At 46.0% G+C, this 20,586-nt stretch overlaps 2 protein-coding genes across 2 annotated transcripts; both read left to right on the plus strand.

The window, feature by feature from the left end:
* Positions 1–6,506: 6,506 nt before the first annotated feature.
* hoxb6a (homeobox B6a) lies at positions 6,507–9,987 on the plus strand (the record flags this gene model as incomplete). Its single annotated transcript, XM_080009960.1, has 2 exons — positions 6,507–7,044; positions 9,054–9,987. The coding sequence occupies 2 exons, from the start codon at positions 6,507–6,509 to the stop codon at positions 9,311–9,313; spliced, it is 798 nt and encodes a 265-aa protein (XP_079866086.1). The 3' UTR covers positions 9,314–9,987.
* A 4,258-nt stretch (positions 9,988–14,245) lies between these two features.
* Positions 14,246–16,649, plus strand: hoxb5a (homeobox B5a). Its single transcript, XM_080009896.1, has 2 exons — positions 14,246–14,958; positions 16,388–16,649. The coding sequence occupies exons 1-2, from the start codon at positions 14,265–14,267 to the stop codon at positions 16,636–16,638; spliced, it is 945 nt and encodes a 314-aa protein (XP_079866022.1). The 5' UTR covers positions 14,246–14,264; the 3' UTR covers positions 16,639–16,649.
* Positions 16,650–20,586: the final 3,937 nt, after the last annotated feature.

A 20,586-nucleotide genomic window follows, 5' to 3' on the forward strand; every position in this document is an offset into this window, starting at 1 on the left:
ATTCATATTATCTGTATATACACACACACGTGTGTACGTGCGGCGTATAGTGTGTTATGTAGTGTAGTGCAGCGTGTGTAGTACAGTATGGTACTGTATAGAAGTGTAAGTATATTTATCTTATTTATCTGCGTGCACACACACGCACGCACACACACACACACACACACACACACACACACACACACACACACACACACACACACACACACACACACACACACACACACGATTTATGGGCTACATATGTGGCCTTCGTATTCCTGAACAATTCCTTATTGTATCGGAAAGTATTTTAACATTAATATTGACACCAGAACGAAGTTCTCACATGTAAAGTGCTGCGGAGTGGAGGGTTTCCACCACTTCACCTCACCGGACACCGGTACAGCCCAGGCCACCTTAAATAAAACATAAACAACAAATAAGCAACGGACCAGTGTCCAATAATAAATCACGTCACTATATAGTAGATATGTATTGTATTGTATATCGTGTATACACGATATTTATTGCATCGTCATCTTGCTGTGATTTGTTTTTCATATTAATAATCACAATTTTAGTGGAGTCTCGTCGTTGCAACAGTTTTTTTTATCGCAAACAAGGAGAGAAAATAAATCACATCGATTCAGATTTGTCGGACAAACGTCACACTCTTAAATGAAAACAATGAAAAGGGTTTTGTTGGTTAATATTAAAGACGGATCACGTATTAAAATCAGATAGGGGAAGAAACGCCTCGATGAATAAACATGTCGAGACACAGAGCTGTTGCCCCTTCGTGTCGAATCGAAACCCTTTCCTCGTTACTAATGTTTAACTCACCTGCCTGAACTGACCGAACGCTCGCGGCCTCCGGTGCGCCGGTCACCGAGCGCGCGCTCACGGGCGCGTGAAGGACACTTCGGTCCTTGGAAGCGGTGTATAAATTATACATGGATTCGCCCAGTAAGGCTTTTTTTAAGGTTTAACATTAACTCAGTGAGAGGTCAGTCAGCCAAACACGCACGCACGCACACACACACACACACACACACACACACACACACACACACACACACACACACACACACACACACACACACACACACACACACACAGACGTTGTAGTGTATACGCATGAGATGCCTATTAAAATGTGTCAGCATAATACAAATAATAATAATAATAATAATAATAATAATAATAATAAATAAAAACTTGAGTAGACCCATATTGAGGAAAAAAAACGGATATCTTGAATTGCTATCCACACTATTTACGTTTCTTAAGTGAACAAGAGTTGGTATGACTGTGTACGGCCTAGCAATTAGACTACCGTTTCAATAATCGTCCAACGGAAAACACACTCACCAAAAGTTTTGTTTTTTTGTTACTTTTTTTTTTTTTTTTTAATCGCAGGAAAACTGACAATGCGTGACTGACGGTAAAGCTCTATGGTTTTAGGAGCCCATCTGACACTGTGTGTGGCGCATTTTGGTGTAATGAACTACAGTTGAACTATTATGTGGCGGCGCATGTGTGTGCGTGTGATACGACACATTTGTTCAACTACTGTTTGCGACGGGCCTGTTTTTCAGTCCCTCACCATTCCTCCGTCTTTACAAGGCGTCATAAATGGTCATAAAACCATAAAATCTTCAGGTCTCTCTCTCTCACACACACACACACACACACACACACACACACACACACACACACACACACACACACACACACACACACACACACACACACACACACACACACACACACACACACACACACACACACACACACACACACTAATTTAAAGCCATAAACTTCAGGCTATAAACAGCAGCACTCTGACATGCATTGAGTTTATTTTCTTGTCTTTTCACCAAAATCTCTGGAATGAAGGTGGCTGTTGCAAACGCCCGAAACACCTGGAAACACGATTTTCCAAACGTGTGGGTTTAAACTGATATTGTTATATGTTAGGGCAGGTTGTTCTATATCACAAACGCCACACCACACTCTGACCTGCACATACACAAACTCAAGTAATTTGCAAGAGGGTATGTGAAAAGTCAGTCGCGGTGGGATAATTAAGGATTATTTATAGCATGCGGCCAGCCCGCATGCAGGCCGGAATAAAGTCATATTTTCATTTTGCTTTATACGGCTGTCTGCGGCGTGTTGGTCCACGTTGAAAAGATGCAAAAAGCGTGGATTATTATTATTATTTTTTTAATTTTTATTTTTTTTACGAGACCTATTTCCAGTCTCTTTACGCAGGATACCAATGACGCTCGAGCGAAGAGACAACTTACGTTAAAACGGAAGGGGGGGTGGGGCGGGGTGGGGGCAACAGTGGTAAGGGGGCAACAGTTCCGGTCGGGGCAGGTGACAACAAAAGTGACAGCACGCCCTGTGGCCTCCGAGACGGACGCTGTTCTGTCGCCGTGAGAATTTCCGTTCTGTGGTTCGGGAGCCATTTGGTCCTCGGACCGAGTTTCCCCTCTGGGCAAAAACTTTCTGTGCCGCCGCGGTTCTGCCGGTGGTTCCCTCTTCCCGAAGACGCAGCTTATCTCCGCGTCCACCAACCGGAAACAAGAGGAGAATACACCCACATTAGAAGAAAAAAAATATATATTAAAGGCAAAAGAAAATAGGTAATTGAATTGAACGTACAGTTACAATAGGCCCGAGTGCTACAAGTACTGCTGCGTTAGAATGAACTCAAAGAGGGAATCTCTTCAACCTAACATTGCTTTAAGCGCTGTATGTACATATTACCAATTGTGTAGTTATATAAACTGTTTTTTTTTATAGAAAAGCGATGAATCAATATTTTAATTGTTAATTTGTATTTGACAAACATCCCTCATTCGTCACCAACACAAGGCGTATTTTATAATATCAATAAACCATCCTTAACCCCCATTTAAATTAGGTAGGACATATTACGTCAAATATTGTAATTACTAAATAGAAATATTTTAGATAATACTATGTTGACGTACCTTTCTCAGTTAGAAACATATTCAGTTCCCACTTTATTTCAGATAAAATTCGCAAAATGCTTTTGGGTTCATTAGTTAGGCCCACAGACTAATAAAATACAGCTCGTTATGTCGGTAATGGCTATTTTCATGGTGTTGTTACAAATATTTTATTATAGTAATAATAATAACAATAACATAAATATGGTCATAAAAAAAAAAAAAAAAAAAAATATATATATATATATATATATATATATATATATATATATATATATATATATATATATATATATATATATATATATATATCCCAGCTACAGTATATTGATGCATGCAGACGACGGACAACTATTTGGAGCCCTTAAAGGAAAGCAATCCAGCCGTAGCTGCTCTTTATTAATGATTAAGCCAGCTTCTCCTACCAGCACAACTTCTAAACAATGGCCGTTTCCCGTTCTCACAAAGCACCGGCCGGTGTGGAGAGGAAACCGTGCGTCCTGCCGGCGGAGCCTCCTCCAGACCACAGGGCCAAAATAAAAGCACAGGGGACGTTTCACTTCTCGCTCCCTGGGATCCGCCGTCTAGGTGTGTCAGAGATAGAGCTCAAAAATTAAAGAAGGAAAGGAAAAGTACGTCTCGCACTGCGTCGATCCAGCGCGGTCCAAATTCAGAATGGAGGAATATAGGGGAGTAGGGGAGGCAAGACAGTCTGTTGTTTATCCGCCTGCGGGCTATTTCTGCACCTCTACGCGTGGTACAAGCAAAGTAAAAGGAAAACATGGGTGCGGTGATATAGTTATAAACTCACAGAAAGAGAGAGAGAGGGGGGAGAGAGGGTGGGGGGGTGGGTGGGAGAGAGAGAGAGAGGCGAGAGACACTGGCCCCAGGACTTTTTTATGGCTGGGGCTAATTTATGATTTGAGGGACAGAGATTCCGGGCCACATAACAATGTCTCTCCTATGTACGTGATTACAAAACACTCCGGCTCTTGCTTTTCGTAGTAGTAAGGCCTCGTTCTAGGGTTTCCACACCCCCGCTGTACCGGAAATTCAAAAAAATTAAAAACAGAATAAAAACAAAACAAAACAAAAAAAACCCCAATAAACTATTTCCAAAACACAAACACGACACCGGCTTGTGGGCGGGAGAAAGGGAGACGGAGATGCGTCGACGCAGATGCGATTATGAGCAACTTTTTTTTTTTTTTTTTTTTACATGGCCGTGGGGAACCACGCGGAACCGGGGGAGAGCGGGGCCGTGGGAGTGGGGGTGGCTTGACAGTCTAATTCCACATAATAGCCCGCACGCACGAAGCTGGGAACCCTGGCTTTAGGCGGACGAAGTGGTCCGAAATTTAAATAATTTCAATAATTATACCTGTGATTTACAAGCGCCGCCCAAGAAACCCGGCAAGGACACATTACAACAGCAACAACACAAAATGAAATACATTCAAATAAATAAATAAATAAATAATATATATATATATATATATATATATATATATATATATATATATATATATATATATATATATATATATATATACACACATTCTATATATCAACCAGGTGATGCCATTTGAAACGGCACAGAAAGGGAGGTTTCCCGGAAAAAAAAGTTAAAAAAAATGTATGTTTATTATATGTTTTATCGTAGAAGGAAATGAGCAAGTGTCTCAACCATTAAAGCCAGTTTCCTTTCACTCGGAGAGCAATAATTGTTTCTTGTTCTTTTTTTGTCTTTTTTCTTTTCAAGTGTTTATGTCTCTCTCGGGGTGGGGGGGGGGGGCGTCATTACAGTGGAGGGCCGTAATCAGTGTCACAAAACAGGAGAATAATTCATTTGCGACCATCGGACGAACCGAGACAAAAAAAAACAAACAAAAAAACAACAACCTCTACTTGGAAAACAACCAGAGAAGGAATCACTTGCGGTTCCATTCACACACATACACACAAAAAAATATATAAATAAATAAATAAATTAATTAATATATATATATATATATATATATATATATATATATATATATATATATATATATATATATATATATATATATATATATATATATAAACAAAAACAAAACAAAAAAACAAAACAAATGAGCATTAGCGCGTACATCCATGAATATATCGAATAACCTCCACGCGTCCGTATTGACAACATTACAACGTTCACGGAAAATCTGCTGTAAATCGCTTTCAGATGGTCAATTATTTTTTCGATTTAGAACGGTTATCCAAACGGCAACGATAAAAAGAAGCCTGCGGGGTAAAAAAAATTATATATATATATATATATATATATATATATATGATATAGATACACGCTGAAATCCATCCTCTTATTTCTGGGACATAAATCTGTCCTTGGTGCATATAAACAAACAGGCCATAATAGACGTTGAACGCGCAATATAAGTCACATTCCCACTGCGCGCACACGGAGACGTGGGCACGATTTACGCTCACCAAACACCCTTTAATACGACGGGTATTATCTGCTAAGGGCCTGAGATATATTTCAATATTTTCTTGTCTTTTATGGCGCAGAAAATCCAAGAGGTGTGTGTGTGTGTGTGTGTGTGTGTGTGTGTGTGTGTGTGTGTGTGTGTGTGTGTGTGTGTGTGTGTTTGTGTGTGTGTGTGTGTGTGTGCGTGCGTGTGCGCGCGCGCGCGCGCGAGAGAGAGCGCGCGAGAGTCCAACCACAGAAAACGGATCTAAAGAGAAACAAGTAGCTGATAATAAAAAAAGAGGATAAGCGGTCGTGTGGATCCAGTGTGATTGTGCAACCTCATCGGAAAGGAGGGAGACTGAGGAGGAGGAGGAGGAGGAGGAGGAGGAGGAGGAGGAAGGGCGAACACAAGAGAGCGAGAGACAGAGAATTGCGAAGAAGAGGGGACGACGGAGAAAGAGAAAACACACAGGGAAGGAAAAAGAGAAGGGGTGTATGCGCGTGTACTACACTCCGAGTCCCCCCCTCCACAACCACCACCACCACCTCCTCCTCCTCCTCGAAGGCTCCGTGCGTTTCTCTCCGCAACGAAAGGAACGAACGCACGGGCGGAGAGGCGGAGGCTCGCCATTGGTCACTCCGCGGTCAGCTGGTGCGTCCTCTCTCTCCCCCCCCCTCTCTCTCTCGCCCCCCCCCCCCCCCCCCCCCCCCCACCCCCGCTCCCGTTCTGTCCCACACTGGCACCCAGCCACCCAGATACACTCCCCCCTCACCCCAGACACACACCTCCCCTCCTCCCTCTCTCGCCTCCTCCTCCTCCTTTCCCCTCCAAGTCAAAACCTCCAATCTGCGATAAAGTAAGTGATAGCTGGAAGCCTGTTGGACTGTAAGCGGTGAAACACAACAAATCATAAAGTGCAGGCCAGGGGGAAGGGAGAGGAGAGGGAGAGACCCTTAGCTTTAGCATTTAGCCTTTTTTTCAGTCCCCCCCCCCCACCCCCACCCCTCCTCACATATCCTCCTTATATCTATCCACCCTCCTCTCCGCTTTTCCTCCTTTCCTCTTCTTCCCAATGAGTTCCTATTTCGTGAACTCGGCGTTCCCGGTCACGCTACCGGGCAGCGGGCAGGCGGCCGCCGAGTCCTTCCTGGGGCAGATTCCGCTCTATTCGTCGGGATACGCCACCGATCCGCTGAGACACTACCCGGGAGCCGCCGCCGTCAGCGCCGCGGCGGCCGCGGCGTACGGGGCGGGCGGCGCGCACCAGGACAAACCGTACGCGGCGTCGAATTACTACCAACAGGCGGCGAACGGAGCGTACGGCGCGCACCGAGCGGCGGCGGCGGCGGCGGCGGCGGCGGGGGTCGGCGCCGGCGCCGGGCCGTGCGACTACGCGGCGGCGGCGGCGGCGGCCACGGGCTTCTACCGGGAGAAGGACCCGGCGGCGTGCAGCCTGGACGAACACTCCCTCGCGCTCGGCCAGGACGTCGTCCACCGCAAAACGGAATGCCCGGGGCTCAGCGGGAAGGGGCTTTTCGGTGAGATGGTGGACGAGAAGCAGTCGGCGACCCCCGTGTACCCGTGGATGCAGAGGATGAACGCGTGTAACGGTGAGTCCCGTCTCCTTCTCAGATAGCTTTGTTTTTGTTTTTTTTGTCTTCTTCTTATTATTTTTTTATCACCGTGGAGTACTAAACTGGGCGTGCGTGTGTTCCGGTCCTTCCTCCTTTATTCCCTCACTTCTACGACTACTCCTCTTTTACACTTTTATGGTGCCCCCCCCTCCCCCACCACCACCCCCCACCCCCCCCCCAGCCATAAAACACGGTTTGTTTTGGTTCTGGGGAGTCCGTGTTAAAGCGTCACACCGCATCTGACCCGGCCGATGCAAACCGGAACAGTTAAACAGGAGAGGAGACCGGGGTGGGGGGGGGGGGCATGTCAGGCAGTGTTTGTGTGTTAAAACACAGATAGAAGTGCGAGGTTGACGGGGAGAGAAAGCGAGATGGACAGATAGAAGCCGCGCGTCTCTTCCCACTCGGAGTCGTTTCCTTCTCTTCTCCCTCTCCTGTCTTGTTTTTTTTAAATTTTTTTTTATCTCTCTCTCCTTCGTCGGTCTCTCCTCCTCTTCCACATGTCCACCCGTGAGAGTCTCCCCTTCCGTCAGCTGATGATTAGAGAAGACTCCCAACTTTCGCCCCGAAGCGAAAAACATATCCTCGGCGCGCGAGGCAGGGAGGACTGGACGCAGGGCGCGTATCCATGACAACCGGACAGGCCACTATAAGATGGATCATAAATGTATAACTCACTCAGAACCATCGGTGTACACACACTCTGTACGTACCCCCAATTATTTACTCAAAACTAGCGCGCCATGGAGTCACGATGCCAAGTTGGGAACAAATTGAGCGATAGGGTTACAGTGTAAACAGTTATCGCCACTGTATAATTCGCCCTTTACGTTATGGGACGTGTAGACTGCACGGAGATCCAAAATAAGAGATTATTTTCAGACTGGAATGTGCAAGGACACCGAGGGAAGAGAGAAAAAAAATGGACAGTCGCTGCAGCGCTGCCGTGTAGTTTCAAAGGCTGCGTGGGACGCTCGGAGATGCATGTGCAAATGTGAAATGGAAGGCATGTCCACAATGTGAGGTGTCAAGATACAATGCAGCCCCGATGAATTACACTGGAGAGCTTCCAATATGGGTCAAACACGCACATGCGTGGAATCGCACACACTGACACAGACACGCGCGCGCGCACACACACTTACAAACACACACACACGCGCGCACACACAGCGATCTAAAACAAGTGTAATGGACAAGCCAGTTCTCTGACTTCTGAAAATCATAATGCTTGATGTATAGTCCCTCTAAGTGCTCTCAACATAATCCAGTTTAGTTGTCCACGCACCAGTTTTTTATTTATTATGATACGGTCCCGGGCTAAATCTTGACAAAAGCTCTCCAGTTCTGCTTCTGTCAGATCAATACTGAAATGCGAGACTGGTAAACTGCCAAGATGGGATTTATTTTATTTTAAACACCGGCGGCGAAATTATTGTTTCTGGGGATAAAGTGGCTTTAATATGAGGCAAACCCCTGAAAACTAACACCCAGAAGGCGGCTTATCGTCTGTTATGGAGCATAAAACTGTAACAACGCATTTCTTTATCTTCTATCAAAACCACTGAATGGTGGCATTCACAGCCTGATTATTAGAAAGGCATATTTGCTGTGTGAGATTTTTTTTTTCCGGATAACATGGTCGTTTATTATCTAGGATACAAATGTTTTTTTGGCCAAGACATGAGCTCATGGTTATGTATATTGCGCTGTAAGTTGGTCTACTTCTGATAACACGCTCTTTTTGTGTCTGTTTTTTTTTGCGCTCTGACTTCCTACACCTGAAACTCGTATTTATGAGTATTGCCTACACTGATATCTGGTCACGCTGGAAAAAGCCCCCGAGGTGACCCCACCTACACGCGCGCGCGCGCACGCACGCACACACGCGCACGTATCAGCGTTCCAAGCAACCACGGGACCGCTGCCTGGTTAATGTTTAAGTCCGGTAACCTCCCTCTCTCCCCTCCTTCTCTCCGGACCAGGGACCTTCGGTAACCCCGGGCGGCGGGGGCGGCAGACCTACACCCGGTACCAGACGCTGGAGCTGGAGAAGGAGTTCCACTTCAACCGGTACCTCACGCGGCGGCGGCGGATAGAGATAGCGCACGCGCTCTGCCTCACCGAGAGACAGATCAAGATCTGGTTCCAGAACCGGAGGATGAAGTGGAAGAAGGAGAACAAACTGATAAACTCCTCGTCCACGGCGAACGGGGCGGAGGAAGAGGAGAAGACGACGGAGTGAAAGAACCGCGGCGGACGAGGGACACGAACTCATGGGAGAAATGTCGAGGAGGGAGCGGGACTCGAGGACGAGAGAGAGGAAGAAAAAAAAAATATGAAAAGGATCGTCGGTTACTACTTCAAACATTCATAATGACTATCACACCCCCAAATTCTGCTTAAATTAAAAGCCATAAAATAATATTTACCCGCGCATCCCCAGCTATAGGTGGGGATGAAATGTGTACTTCAACAGTTTAAGCACTTGTGCTCAACATGCAGCAGGTAAATAACTCCAAACTGTGTGAAACACACGGATAAAAAAAAAAAAAAGGAAATTACGATCAATAAATAGATTGATTTATTGCAAATTTCACTGATCGCCTATTTTCAGTTAGTTTAGAGTTTATTCCTGGTGTGCGGAGCGACCCCGCATCCCCAAAAAGGACACTAATTGGTATACGTATATATATATATATATATATATATATATATATATATTGCTCCAGCATTCCGGGGGAACATCCCATAGTTTCGTTTCTTAGTTGAGTCGAACGTCTTTACTTATTTGTCTGTTCTGTTCAGGATAAGGGAAAACGGTGTGCAGGGTGGATGTTTTGTGTATTTTTATTCTGAAAACGTCGAGTGTTTGGTGACCTATAGGCACACTCCCCAGCGGCGTGTGAAGATGGAGGTATTTGCGATGTATGTACGTCATATTCGTGTTTATATTTAAGCTGTATAGAAATAAACAACTGGTTTATTCCCCCCCACGTGGCGAATTGATGAACTTTAAGTTAACTTTTTTTTTCTCCCCCCCCCCCCCCCCCCGAAGCCAGGATTAGCAGATTTTGTTGTGTTGTGTATATTTTCCCCGATGGGCGTGAGCGTTTTAACCTACTGATGTTATCCTGAAAAACTACCTAGAAACGACCCTGACGGCTTTCAATCTTTTGGGGGATTTTGTGTGTCGTTCGCTTATGTTAGCGTTTTGTTTTGTTTTTGTCAATGGATGATCTCCCCGCAAAATGTTTAATAAAGTGTAAGGAAACTTATCCCAGTGTACCACGGCGAGTGTGGCGAGATTTATTTGGTGCGGTTCCGGGCGTGCGTGTAGTCGTCGGTTCACCTCTAAGCTCGTTGGTGCCGCGAACATGACGTTTCCTCGGTGCGTAACGGGGAGAAGGGGGGGGGGGGGGGGACAACAAAAAAAACAAAAAAAACAAACACTAAAATGTTTACAAACAGGGATTCGTCTCTCAGCGTGCTGGTTCCGGGCAAACGTGGCTGTGCGTTCGTAATAACATCGTTTATTATGGGTTTACCATAATAAACTGCTGTGATCCACGCACACGGACGCGAGGAGAGGTGGTGGTGGTGTGTGTGTGTGTGTGTGTGAGTGTGTGTGTGTGTGTGTGTGTGTGTGTGTGTGCGTGTTGGGGGAGGGTGGGGGGTGTCATTAACCTTAGTCCTAATTTTGCACTATAACGCAAAATGCGCTCAACATGCACGAATTCAAACTGCGCGCAATGCGAATCCGGCTGAACGCACGCGGTGGCCCAGGGTGGAAATGACGTCTGCAAGGGCAGCGCGCGGCAGGCTTAAATAATTGATGACCCCGTGAGAGAAAGTTGACCTGTCCTCCAGCCAGACGCATCACACACACACACACACACACACACACACACACACACACACACACACACACACACACCAAACAAAGTGAGACCAGTGCAAGCCTCGCCTGTCCCCTGACTGACCACTTTCTCTTTCCAAGGAAGAGCGGCTTGGATTACAGAACACACTTACACGGCCATGATTAGGAAGTTAGTTAAAAATGTTTCGGCTTAATATGTAAACAAACAGACTTTCGAAAAATACCAACCGTGACCTATAGCAGCATAAACTTTTGGACGGCATCATAATCACTGATTAAATGGCAACTTAACTGAAAGTATATTTACATGGAATCCAATTAGGTATTGTGACCTAATTGGATTCCATGTAAATATACTTTCAGTTACATAGGCAACATACACAACATGCTGACTGTCAATTTCATGTTATTCCACCAACAAGTGAATGTTCGCCCAAACTCATTGTTAATATACAATCTGTATTTAAACATTCATTTGTTTAAATATAGATTCAAGATTATAGATTATATTGACACTGTAGTTTGTTCAGGAGGTCCATAGTGACAAGAGTACGGTTGAGTTATTGTATGAGAGATTGGGATTGTGGCCAGATTTGGAAAGCTCTTTGGGACATTTCCTATTTAGATTTTTGTCATTGTTGTTGAAGCCTCAGTGAATGACTGCCTCTATTCCCCGTTGGCTCAACGTGCAGGCGGTGGCCTAATGCTGACAGGGAAAGGGAACTGGGTACCGACACTGTCAGGATTAAGGGTTTATTTAGGGGTTACGATCCCCTCAGCACCGCACATATGCATTTGAATAATATGCATTACAGGCACTACAGGGGGCTTCAGATAAAAGCATACATACATGAATCTGTCATTTTTAACATGGCGCAGTTTGTCAACAATAGATCTTGCAAAAAGACCAGATTTTTTTTTCTCAAGGATTATTTTCACTTTTAATACAAAACGTCATGACATTCGGTTAAAGTGCAAACTGTATAAGGGCCTTTTTTTCTGTGCTGTTCCTCGTGAGATGGGAAATGAATTTACCGTCTGCACTTTTGGAACAGTTTTACTGCTGATGCAGCCGCACACAAAAGTAAAAAGCTCAAATCTACTGGTTGGTGTGTAGTTTTACCCTCATTTATCTCATGTTTTATTGCTGTGATAGTACATGCAAAATACATGAAAGCAGTTTGTCGACCCATAGCCTCCTCCAATTCATTTCACAAGTTTCAAACGTGATTTTTCACTCAATTATATTAAAATAAGTAAGAGATATTTGCAGACTTGTTCTGTGTTAGATAGTACTCCACATTTTCTACCTTTGCCAGATGTACTTCGTGACAGGATATTACACTTGTACTGCATGTTGGTTGGATGCCATTTGCTTTAAAACTCATTATTATAATTTGCTATTGTATGTTTATCGGTAGCCTGAGGTCATTCACAGCTTGTTTCAAAACTGGAAATACTGCTTAAGTCATCTCCTTTCTGTATATTTTACCTTGTTCAGTAAACATCACATGGTGCCACAAGCATCTCTTGCAAGCTGTTTAGCATAAAAGCAGCTACTAAATAACTGAAAAATGGATTGGATGTCTCCACAAACACACACACACACACACACACACACACCAAGGTAGGCTAGGTGTGTGTGTGTGTGTTTTATCGTATATAGATAAGTTTTTGCAGACACACACTCACCATACACACGCACACACAAAGGGGGGCAGACAGAGAGACATGGACAAGGTGAATAGATAGATAGATAGATAGATAGATAGATAGATAGATAGACAGACAGACAGACAGATAGACAGATAGACAGACAGATAGATAGATTAATGGTGTTCACAATTGAAATCACAAATGAAAGCATTTAAAATGTACTATACTATTGTTGAGTTTTAATAATACTTCTACTAATATTACTACAATTATTAATAATAATATTATTAATAATTAAAAAGAAATATTATTATTATTATTATTATTGTTAATATTATTATTAATAATAATAATAATAATAATAATAAAAATAAAACATCTGGTAAATTAATTCACATTATAATCAAATTAAAACATAATTTGACTCCGGGTTGTACAACGTTTGTTTAATTAATTGATCAAAAATAATCAAAACATTTCTAATTTTTTCTTTACATTTTGATCAGTTTACTCGATTGAGAACCAACATCACACCCATAATTTGCTTCACATTATTGGTTTCAATGAAGCAAATTGGCGAACATTATTCTGTCCCCTGTTAGTTCAGTGGTTTAATCTTGTAAATGATCCCACATTTATTGTCAGCAGCCCGGGGTGTTTACCAGAACGGAAGGTCAACAAAAAGACCCAAACGAACAGCGTGGACGAACGCGGCGGATACAACAATAAAATACACCGATACGGAGGGAAAGTCTTTTTTTGGGTTTTTTTTTTTGTTTGTTTTTTTTGTTTTTTTTTGTTTTTTTTAATCACCGCGGCGGAAAGCAACCTTCTTAAGAAAGACCCCTCTCGCAGCCCCCCCCCCCCCCATTTTGTGATTATTCCTTTTCGGCGCGTAACGTGCAATAAATTATGTCCGCGGTAGGTGGCGCTCTGAGTCAACCCCCGACACCTCCGGCGGCCCTGCAGCGGCGGGGGTGGTGGGGAGGAGAGAGAGAGAGAGAGAGGGAGAGGGAGGGGGAGAGCGAGAGAGAGAGAGAGAGAGGGAGAGGGAGGGAGAGGAAGAGGGAGAGGGAGAGAGAGAGAGAGAGAGAGAGAGAGAGGAAGGCGACCCGGCCGACGCTCCAACCTTCCGCGTCTCCCTCCACCCGGAGCGCGGCGCGGCACGGCCCAGCCCGTCATCATTAGTAACCATAGCGCATGAATTACCTATCCAAAGTCATCGGCGAGAATTTACGACTGGTCAACAAAAGCACGTGATTCCTCCCAGAACGCCTCCCCCCTCCCTCCCTCTCTCTCTTTTTCTGTCTCTCTGTCTCTCTGTCTCTCTCTCCTCCTTCACCACCACCCCCTCCCTCCTCCACCACACACACACACGCGCGCGCACGCGCGCCCACACACACACACACACACACACACACACACACACACACACACGTTCACGTACTCACACGCACGCACACACACCGCGCACCGCCACCCCACCCCCGTATTTGGAAGGCGCATACATAGCTAAAAACGAAGTACAGTGCAACGCCATAATTCACTAATACATCATAAATCGTTGAAAGTACCCGCGTTATAACGACCAAGCGGAATCTAACAAATCAAGCGCCCTTAGTGCTCTGCTCTAAGTCTGCTACTCTCTAAAACAACCTAAATGAGCTCTTACTTTGTAAACTCGTTCTCGGGGCGCTACCCAAATGGCCCCGACTATCAACTGCTAAATTATGGAGCCAACAGCGGCGCGATGAACGGCGGACCGTACCGGGAATCTTCAGCCGCCACCATGCACCATGCGACGGGCTCCTACGGCTACGGCTACAACGGCATGGACCTGACCGTGAATAACCGAGGAGGCGGGAGCGGCAACACGACCGGAGGACACTTCGGGGCTGCCTCGGTCGTCGGGGACACCCGGGGATTCGGCTCCCCGAACCCGGACAGGAGCTTCAGACAGCCGAGCAGCTGCTCCCACGCGTCGACGGCGGACTCCCTCCTGTCACCCGGCGTCGGAGACTCCGCCGGCCACGGAGCCAAGAGCTCGTCCCCGCGCGCCGAGCAGCCGGGGAGCGGCAGCCTCGGCTCGCCGAGCCTCTCCGGCGCCAACACGCCGCGTTTCAGCGAGCTGGACGACGCGTCGTCGGAAACCGAGGACGCGCAGCAGAGCCGGGCGAGCGGCAACTGCAACCCCGCGGCCAGGACAGCGCTCGCACAGCCCGGGCAGAAACACGGGGACGGCGGCTCGGCTGGATCCGCCTCGACCGCCGCCAACAACACGACGGGCAAGACGGGAAACGACGCACAAACACCTCAGATCTTCCCGTGGATGAGAAAACTACATATTAGCCATGGTAGCTGCTGTTTTACTGTATTCATTCCACTGGCGTTGTGCAATGAGTGTTGGCATTATTCCACTGGAACCATAAAGTAAATGCTACTAGAACTGATAACGTGGATATCATAGCCGAGGTGAAAAATAACGCGTTTTTGTGGATACTATGCATGCGTGTGGGTGTGGGGTGTGTAAAGCCTGTGAGCAATGTTGGGGTACTTTCTCTCTACTTACTTACTTACTCTGTGTTTACACACACTTCAATTGAGTATTCGCTGCACAAGTTTGAAATTAGCTTTCTAGTGTTTAGGCGGATGACAGTAGAATAATTTGTTTCAATGTCTGCACAAGCTACAAAAGAGCAGCGTAAGTCCACACATTTCTTATAAAAAAAAAAAACTAAAAACAGTATATATATTTTTTTGTAATAGTTTCTCACTAAAGTATTTTGAGTTCACAGTTGGTGGTTTGGTTTAGTTTTTTTTTTTTACGTTTTCTTTTCGTTTTGGAACAAGACCCAGGCTATACGTTTGTCAGTCGTGAACTCGCGTTGGAGCAGATAAATCTCTTAGATTTAACTTTTCTCCTCGCTAAGAGTTCCATTCACTCCGTGTTTGTGCAGCGCGTCGGGCGGCAATTGGTTTTGCTTTTCCTGCAGCGTCTGTTGGCGACGCCGCACGGCATCTCTGCCTTTTATTTCAGCGAATTCCACCAAAGCGTCATAAATCTGTCAGGCCGAGAGAGGGGAGCGAGGAAATGCACACCGCGCAAACCAGGCAACACGGAGGCGGCACGGGGCGAGAAAAGGAGAGGCCGATGAGGGGAGAGAGAAAAAGAGAGGCCGATGGGGGGAGAGGGCGGGCGGGCGCGCAGGGAGAGGGGCAGCGGGTCCTGGAGGTCGCCGCTCCTTTGAAACGTGGAGCTTTATTACGTGTGGGAAGTTTATTGGAAAGGGTTAGGCAAGGGACAGGCGAGGCAATTAAGAGAGGGGAAAGAAAGGAGGACAAAGGAAATATAAAGGGACGTGAGAGAGAGAGAGAGAGAGAGAGCGAGAGAGAGAGAGAGAGAGACGAAGGGAAGACATTTGAATAAAATGGAAGAAAGGAAAGGGAAATAAAAATAAAATAAAAAGTCTTTGGAGTATATACTTTTAGTGTGATTATATTGTTGCTGCTGTTTGAGTGTTAAAAAAATACAAAAAAAAAAAAAAACTCGTGACAGGTAAAATCAAACTCAAAGCAACTTTATTTTCCCCAGGAGTAAAACAGTGAAAATACAATGGTACACCGGCGGTGGTGATGCGTGTGTGTGTGTGTGTGTGTGTGTGTGTGTGTGTGTGTGTGTGTGTGTGTGTGTGTGTGTGTACTTCATCAATTTCATCAATACTTTGGTGAACATCTGAAATACCTAAATATCCCGACCCCCACCCCCACCCTCCCCCCCTTCAGATATGACGGGACCCGACGGGAAACGGGCGCGGACGGCGTACACCCGGTACCAGACGCTCGAGCTGGAGAAGGAGTTCCACTTCAACCGGTACCTCACGCGGCGGCGGCGGATAGAGATAGCGCACGCGCTGTGCCTGTCGGAGCGGCAGATCAAAATTTGGTTTCAGAACCGGAGGATGAAGTGGAAGAAGGACAACAAACTGAAAAGCATGAGCCTCGCGGGGGCCCACGGGAGCGCCTTCCAGCCCTGATCAGCAGGAACGAGGGAGGCAAACGAAGTGGAAGGGCTGGGCGGGGGGGGGGGGGGGGGGGGTAGTTCTCCAAGCGGTTCGAGGGTGACAGCCGAGAACGAGACACACACACACACACACACACACACACACACACACACACACACACACACACACACACGCACGCACACACGCACACAAACACACACACGAAGAAAAACACAAAAGAACAAAACACTAAACAAAAAAAGAAAAAGAAAGAAAGACGAAAAACAAGGTTACAGTTCTATTTTATTTTTATTTTTATTTTTACCTTTTCAAAACTATTACTATCGGAGTACTGTACAGCAGCGCAGCACTTTTTACTTGTCCAGCATGTCGCTCGTTGGTGTTTTTAGGGCAACGTTGCATTTTTTGTTTTGTTTTGTTTTTGTTTTTACTGTGGTACTTGCTTCTGTAAAACAAAGTCGGTGTCCCTGCGTGTTGCCGTCGTTTTTAAACCCTTCTTCGGAAGGTGGAAGGTGAAAATACTGAAATACTGAAACAGTAATGCCTACCTATTTCGCCCTGGTGTTTATTGTCTATACATCATTTAATGTGTCCGGCGCTATGGGGGTTGGGGGGCTGGGGGGTTGGGTCAGATATTCGATATTATAACTTATTTACGAACAATACAGTGTAGTTTTAGTTTACATGTTTTGGAACCCCCCCCCCCCCCCCCCCCCGCCCCATCTCTCTCTCGCTCACTCTATCCCCCTTCTCTCTCTCTCTCTATCTCTCTCGGGCCCCGGCCCTCTCTCTACCACGCTGTCACGTCACGTTGGTGACGTCGATGTTTTACAGGTGACGTGTGTACGCCGTGACGTTCAGATCCGCGCGTGACCTTTGCTTTGTAGAGAAAGAAGGACACGTGTGTGTGTGTGTGTGTGTGTGTGTGTGTGTGTGTGTGTGTGTGTGTGTGTGTGTGCGTGTATGTGTGTGTGTGTGTGTGTGTGTGTGTATAAACTGCCCTTGTATCTAGACCTCCTTATCCACACATAAATATGTGTATAGAGCTATTATTCAAAATGTGTAATTGTATATTATTATTGTTATTGTTATTATTGTAATTATCGGATCATGTCCATGTTCCAGAAAGGATGTACATATACAATATATTTGACTTTTTTTGATGTGACCTGTTGGCTATTTGTAGTTGAGTCGCGTAGGTTTGTGTGATGCATGCGTTCATTCGTTCATTCGTTCGTGCGCGTGGGAACAGAAATTAACAGAAATTAAGTACGAGGAAAAATATTAAGAGTGCGTGAGAGCGTGAGGGCGAATATGTGTGCGTGTGAAGTAAATAGTGAATCTTTATGTGTGTGCGTGTGCGCGCGTGCGCGCGCGAGAGAGACGAAAACAGCTTATGTCACGTGGGGCCTGCCTGTCAGCATTTTGCCAATACGCTTTTTGTAATTGTTTGTAACTTTTCTTGGAGTAAAAATAAAGTTCCTCATACTCTCACAAAAAAAAAAAAAAGAGTCTGGCCAGCAAACACTTCATCGGTCACACCTGCAGCGCGACCAGCGTTTCAAATAAGCTCCAAGACGTTAGACACGATTGACGAGCACGTCCAATTCAGGGCGGAGAGAGGTGTAATTTTCTAGGGATACACCGCATTAATATACAGGAGGCCTCTGCCATGCCTTCCAGTGTGCGTCTAGTATGTCTGATTGTGAGCCCGGGTCTGTGGTGTTGACACGGGTGTCGTTTGGGCAGACAGGATTAGCTTTCCTATAGTAACCAGATATGTGTGCTGAAATACTGAGTAAAAATATTTGTGAACGCTACCAATGCAATGCGATGTAATACGTGCATGTGCTATCCCTCCCATGTGTTAAGCACACCTATTTAACATACAAATCTAAATCTGAACGTCTGGAAAAAGATAAACACACGCACGCGCGCACACACACACACACACACACACACACACACACACGCACACACACACACACACGCACACACTAACTTTTTCAACACACTACTTGCAGTGTGGAGCGTGGAATTGCTACTTTCTCGTCGAATTTCTTAACTCAAAATAGTCCTCGACGATAATCAGGAAGACTCAAGGCACGACAGACAGAAAGACGCAGTGATCCGCTCCCGCTGTATAACTTGACAGTTCCTGACAGGCCTTGTAGGCCACTGGAAAAAAAAACAACCAACAACACACCCTTCCACGCGTAAAATCCAATATCAAGGGCATCAGTGGGAACGGTCACAAGGAGAAACAACACAAGAAAATGCTCCATATCACGCCTTTCTGTATGTCACAACCAAAGTATCTTACAACGACAAAACGGTTCACTTTCCTCCACCCTTTCTCAGCTCCACTTCCCAACCGCAAACAATCGAACCGAGTTTAAAAAAAGAAAGAAGAAAAAAAAAAAAAAAAAAAAAAAAAACTTACCGACTCTGCTCTGAAACAAGTCTCGCTGTGTGTTTGTTTTCTATTTCTCCTTTTCCTGCTCCTAACTGACTTTCAGAGCTGGTATTTAAAACCGAGAGGTCCCTCCGTGCCTCCATGAGCCCCATCTGCTCCCAACCGCTATCTCCTGGCTCCTCTCTTGTGTGGTAACATCTTTTTAAAGCGATCCCCTTTTGGACCAAACTCACTAGTAAAAAAAGAAGCAAAGCTTTGACATTTACATGTCAAACGGATGAGGGTTTTTATCTCCAAGTTGGATCGTAAAAACGAGCCCGGGCCCCAGACTGATACCTCTCACTGGCTCCCGGGCGGTCACGTGGGGTCCATAAAGTTAGTTTTATGGTTTTGGGGAGTTGACAATGTACTATATATTTCACATACGAGAAAGCAAGTGACGGTTTAACGGCTTCTAAAGGGGGTCAGTAAAGTAGGGAGAGCGGGAGCGAAGGAGAGAGAGAGAGAGAGAGAGGGAGAGAGAGCGAAGGAGAGTGGGAGCGCAGGGACACCGAGCCGCACTGGCCGCCGGACCCCCGGCTCGGCCGCACGGATCCGACTTGCGCCGCTCGCTTTCGGGCGCGCACACCGCAGGGATGAACGGGGCGAGCGCCGGAGAGCCGAGTGAGTTCCGTTTCTGCTTTCATACCGCATAAGTGTGGGGGGTGGGTGAGGCGGCGGGGGGAGAGAGAACGGAGAGAGGGAGAGAGAATGAAGAGAGGGAGAGAGAGAGAGAGGGGGGGGGGGGGGGCTTTTGCTGTGTAATTGGCGTGTCACCCTCTCCCTGTGCATTAATGCGCTTGTTGAGTGTTGGAAGCCGGTGGGCCTAAAGTTGGGATTAGGTCGAGATATTGTGTCTATTTTGCGGTTGTGACCCGACGGGGTGGCGCGGGGAACACAATGGCGTCACAGGGAGTCAAAGGGCTGATGTGGATGTGTGCGTGTCCGTCTATACGTGCGCGTGGGTTGGCGTCGCTTGGGAAAGTTGTGGCTGTCCTGGGATCGGTCGACTTGTGACGAAAAATGTTCGGGGGAAAATTTGGGGAAGGGTTCTTTTTAAACGGCCCACCTCTCTTTCTCTCGGAACTACTTCTTGGACACACACACACACACACACACACACACACACACCTAAATAAATCGATGGACAAAGACAAATATATATATATACACACACACACACACACACACACACACACACACACACACACACACACACACACACACACACACACACACACACACACACACACTTTAATGAAAATACATGTTGCCCCTTTTCGCGTTTATTACTTATTTTGGATTGTATGGAATCGCAAGAAACAGCTTTGTGTCGCGAGGGGCCGCTTTTGGGAGCCGTTGCGTGCGTTTAAAGGACCTTTCAAAGTCCTGCCTGCGATTGTTTGTCAGAAAGATCCACTGCAATACCAACAATACCAACATGCGCGCGTACTCACTTAGGGTGCGCAAATAGAACACACACACACACACACACACACACACAC

Source organism: Zeus faber (genome assembly GCF_960531495.2).
Source record: "Zeus faber genome assembly, chromosome: 11".
NCBI lineage: Eukaryota > Metazoa > Chordata > Actinopteri > Zeiformes > Zeidae > Zeus > Zeus faber.

Excerpts from the sequence above, each read along its gene's own strand:
- hoxb5a (XM_080009896.1), top strand. The coding sequence starts at position 14,265 with ATGAGCTCTTACTTTGTAAACTCGTTCTCGGGGCGCTACCCAAATGGC. Across the intron at positions 14,959-16,387 it reads AAAACTACATATTAGCCATG|ATATGACGGGACCCGACGGG; the intron begins GTAGCTGCTGTT and ends CCCCCCCTTCAG.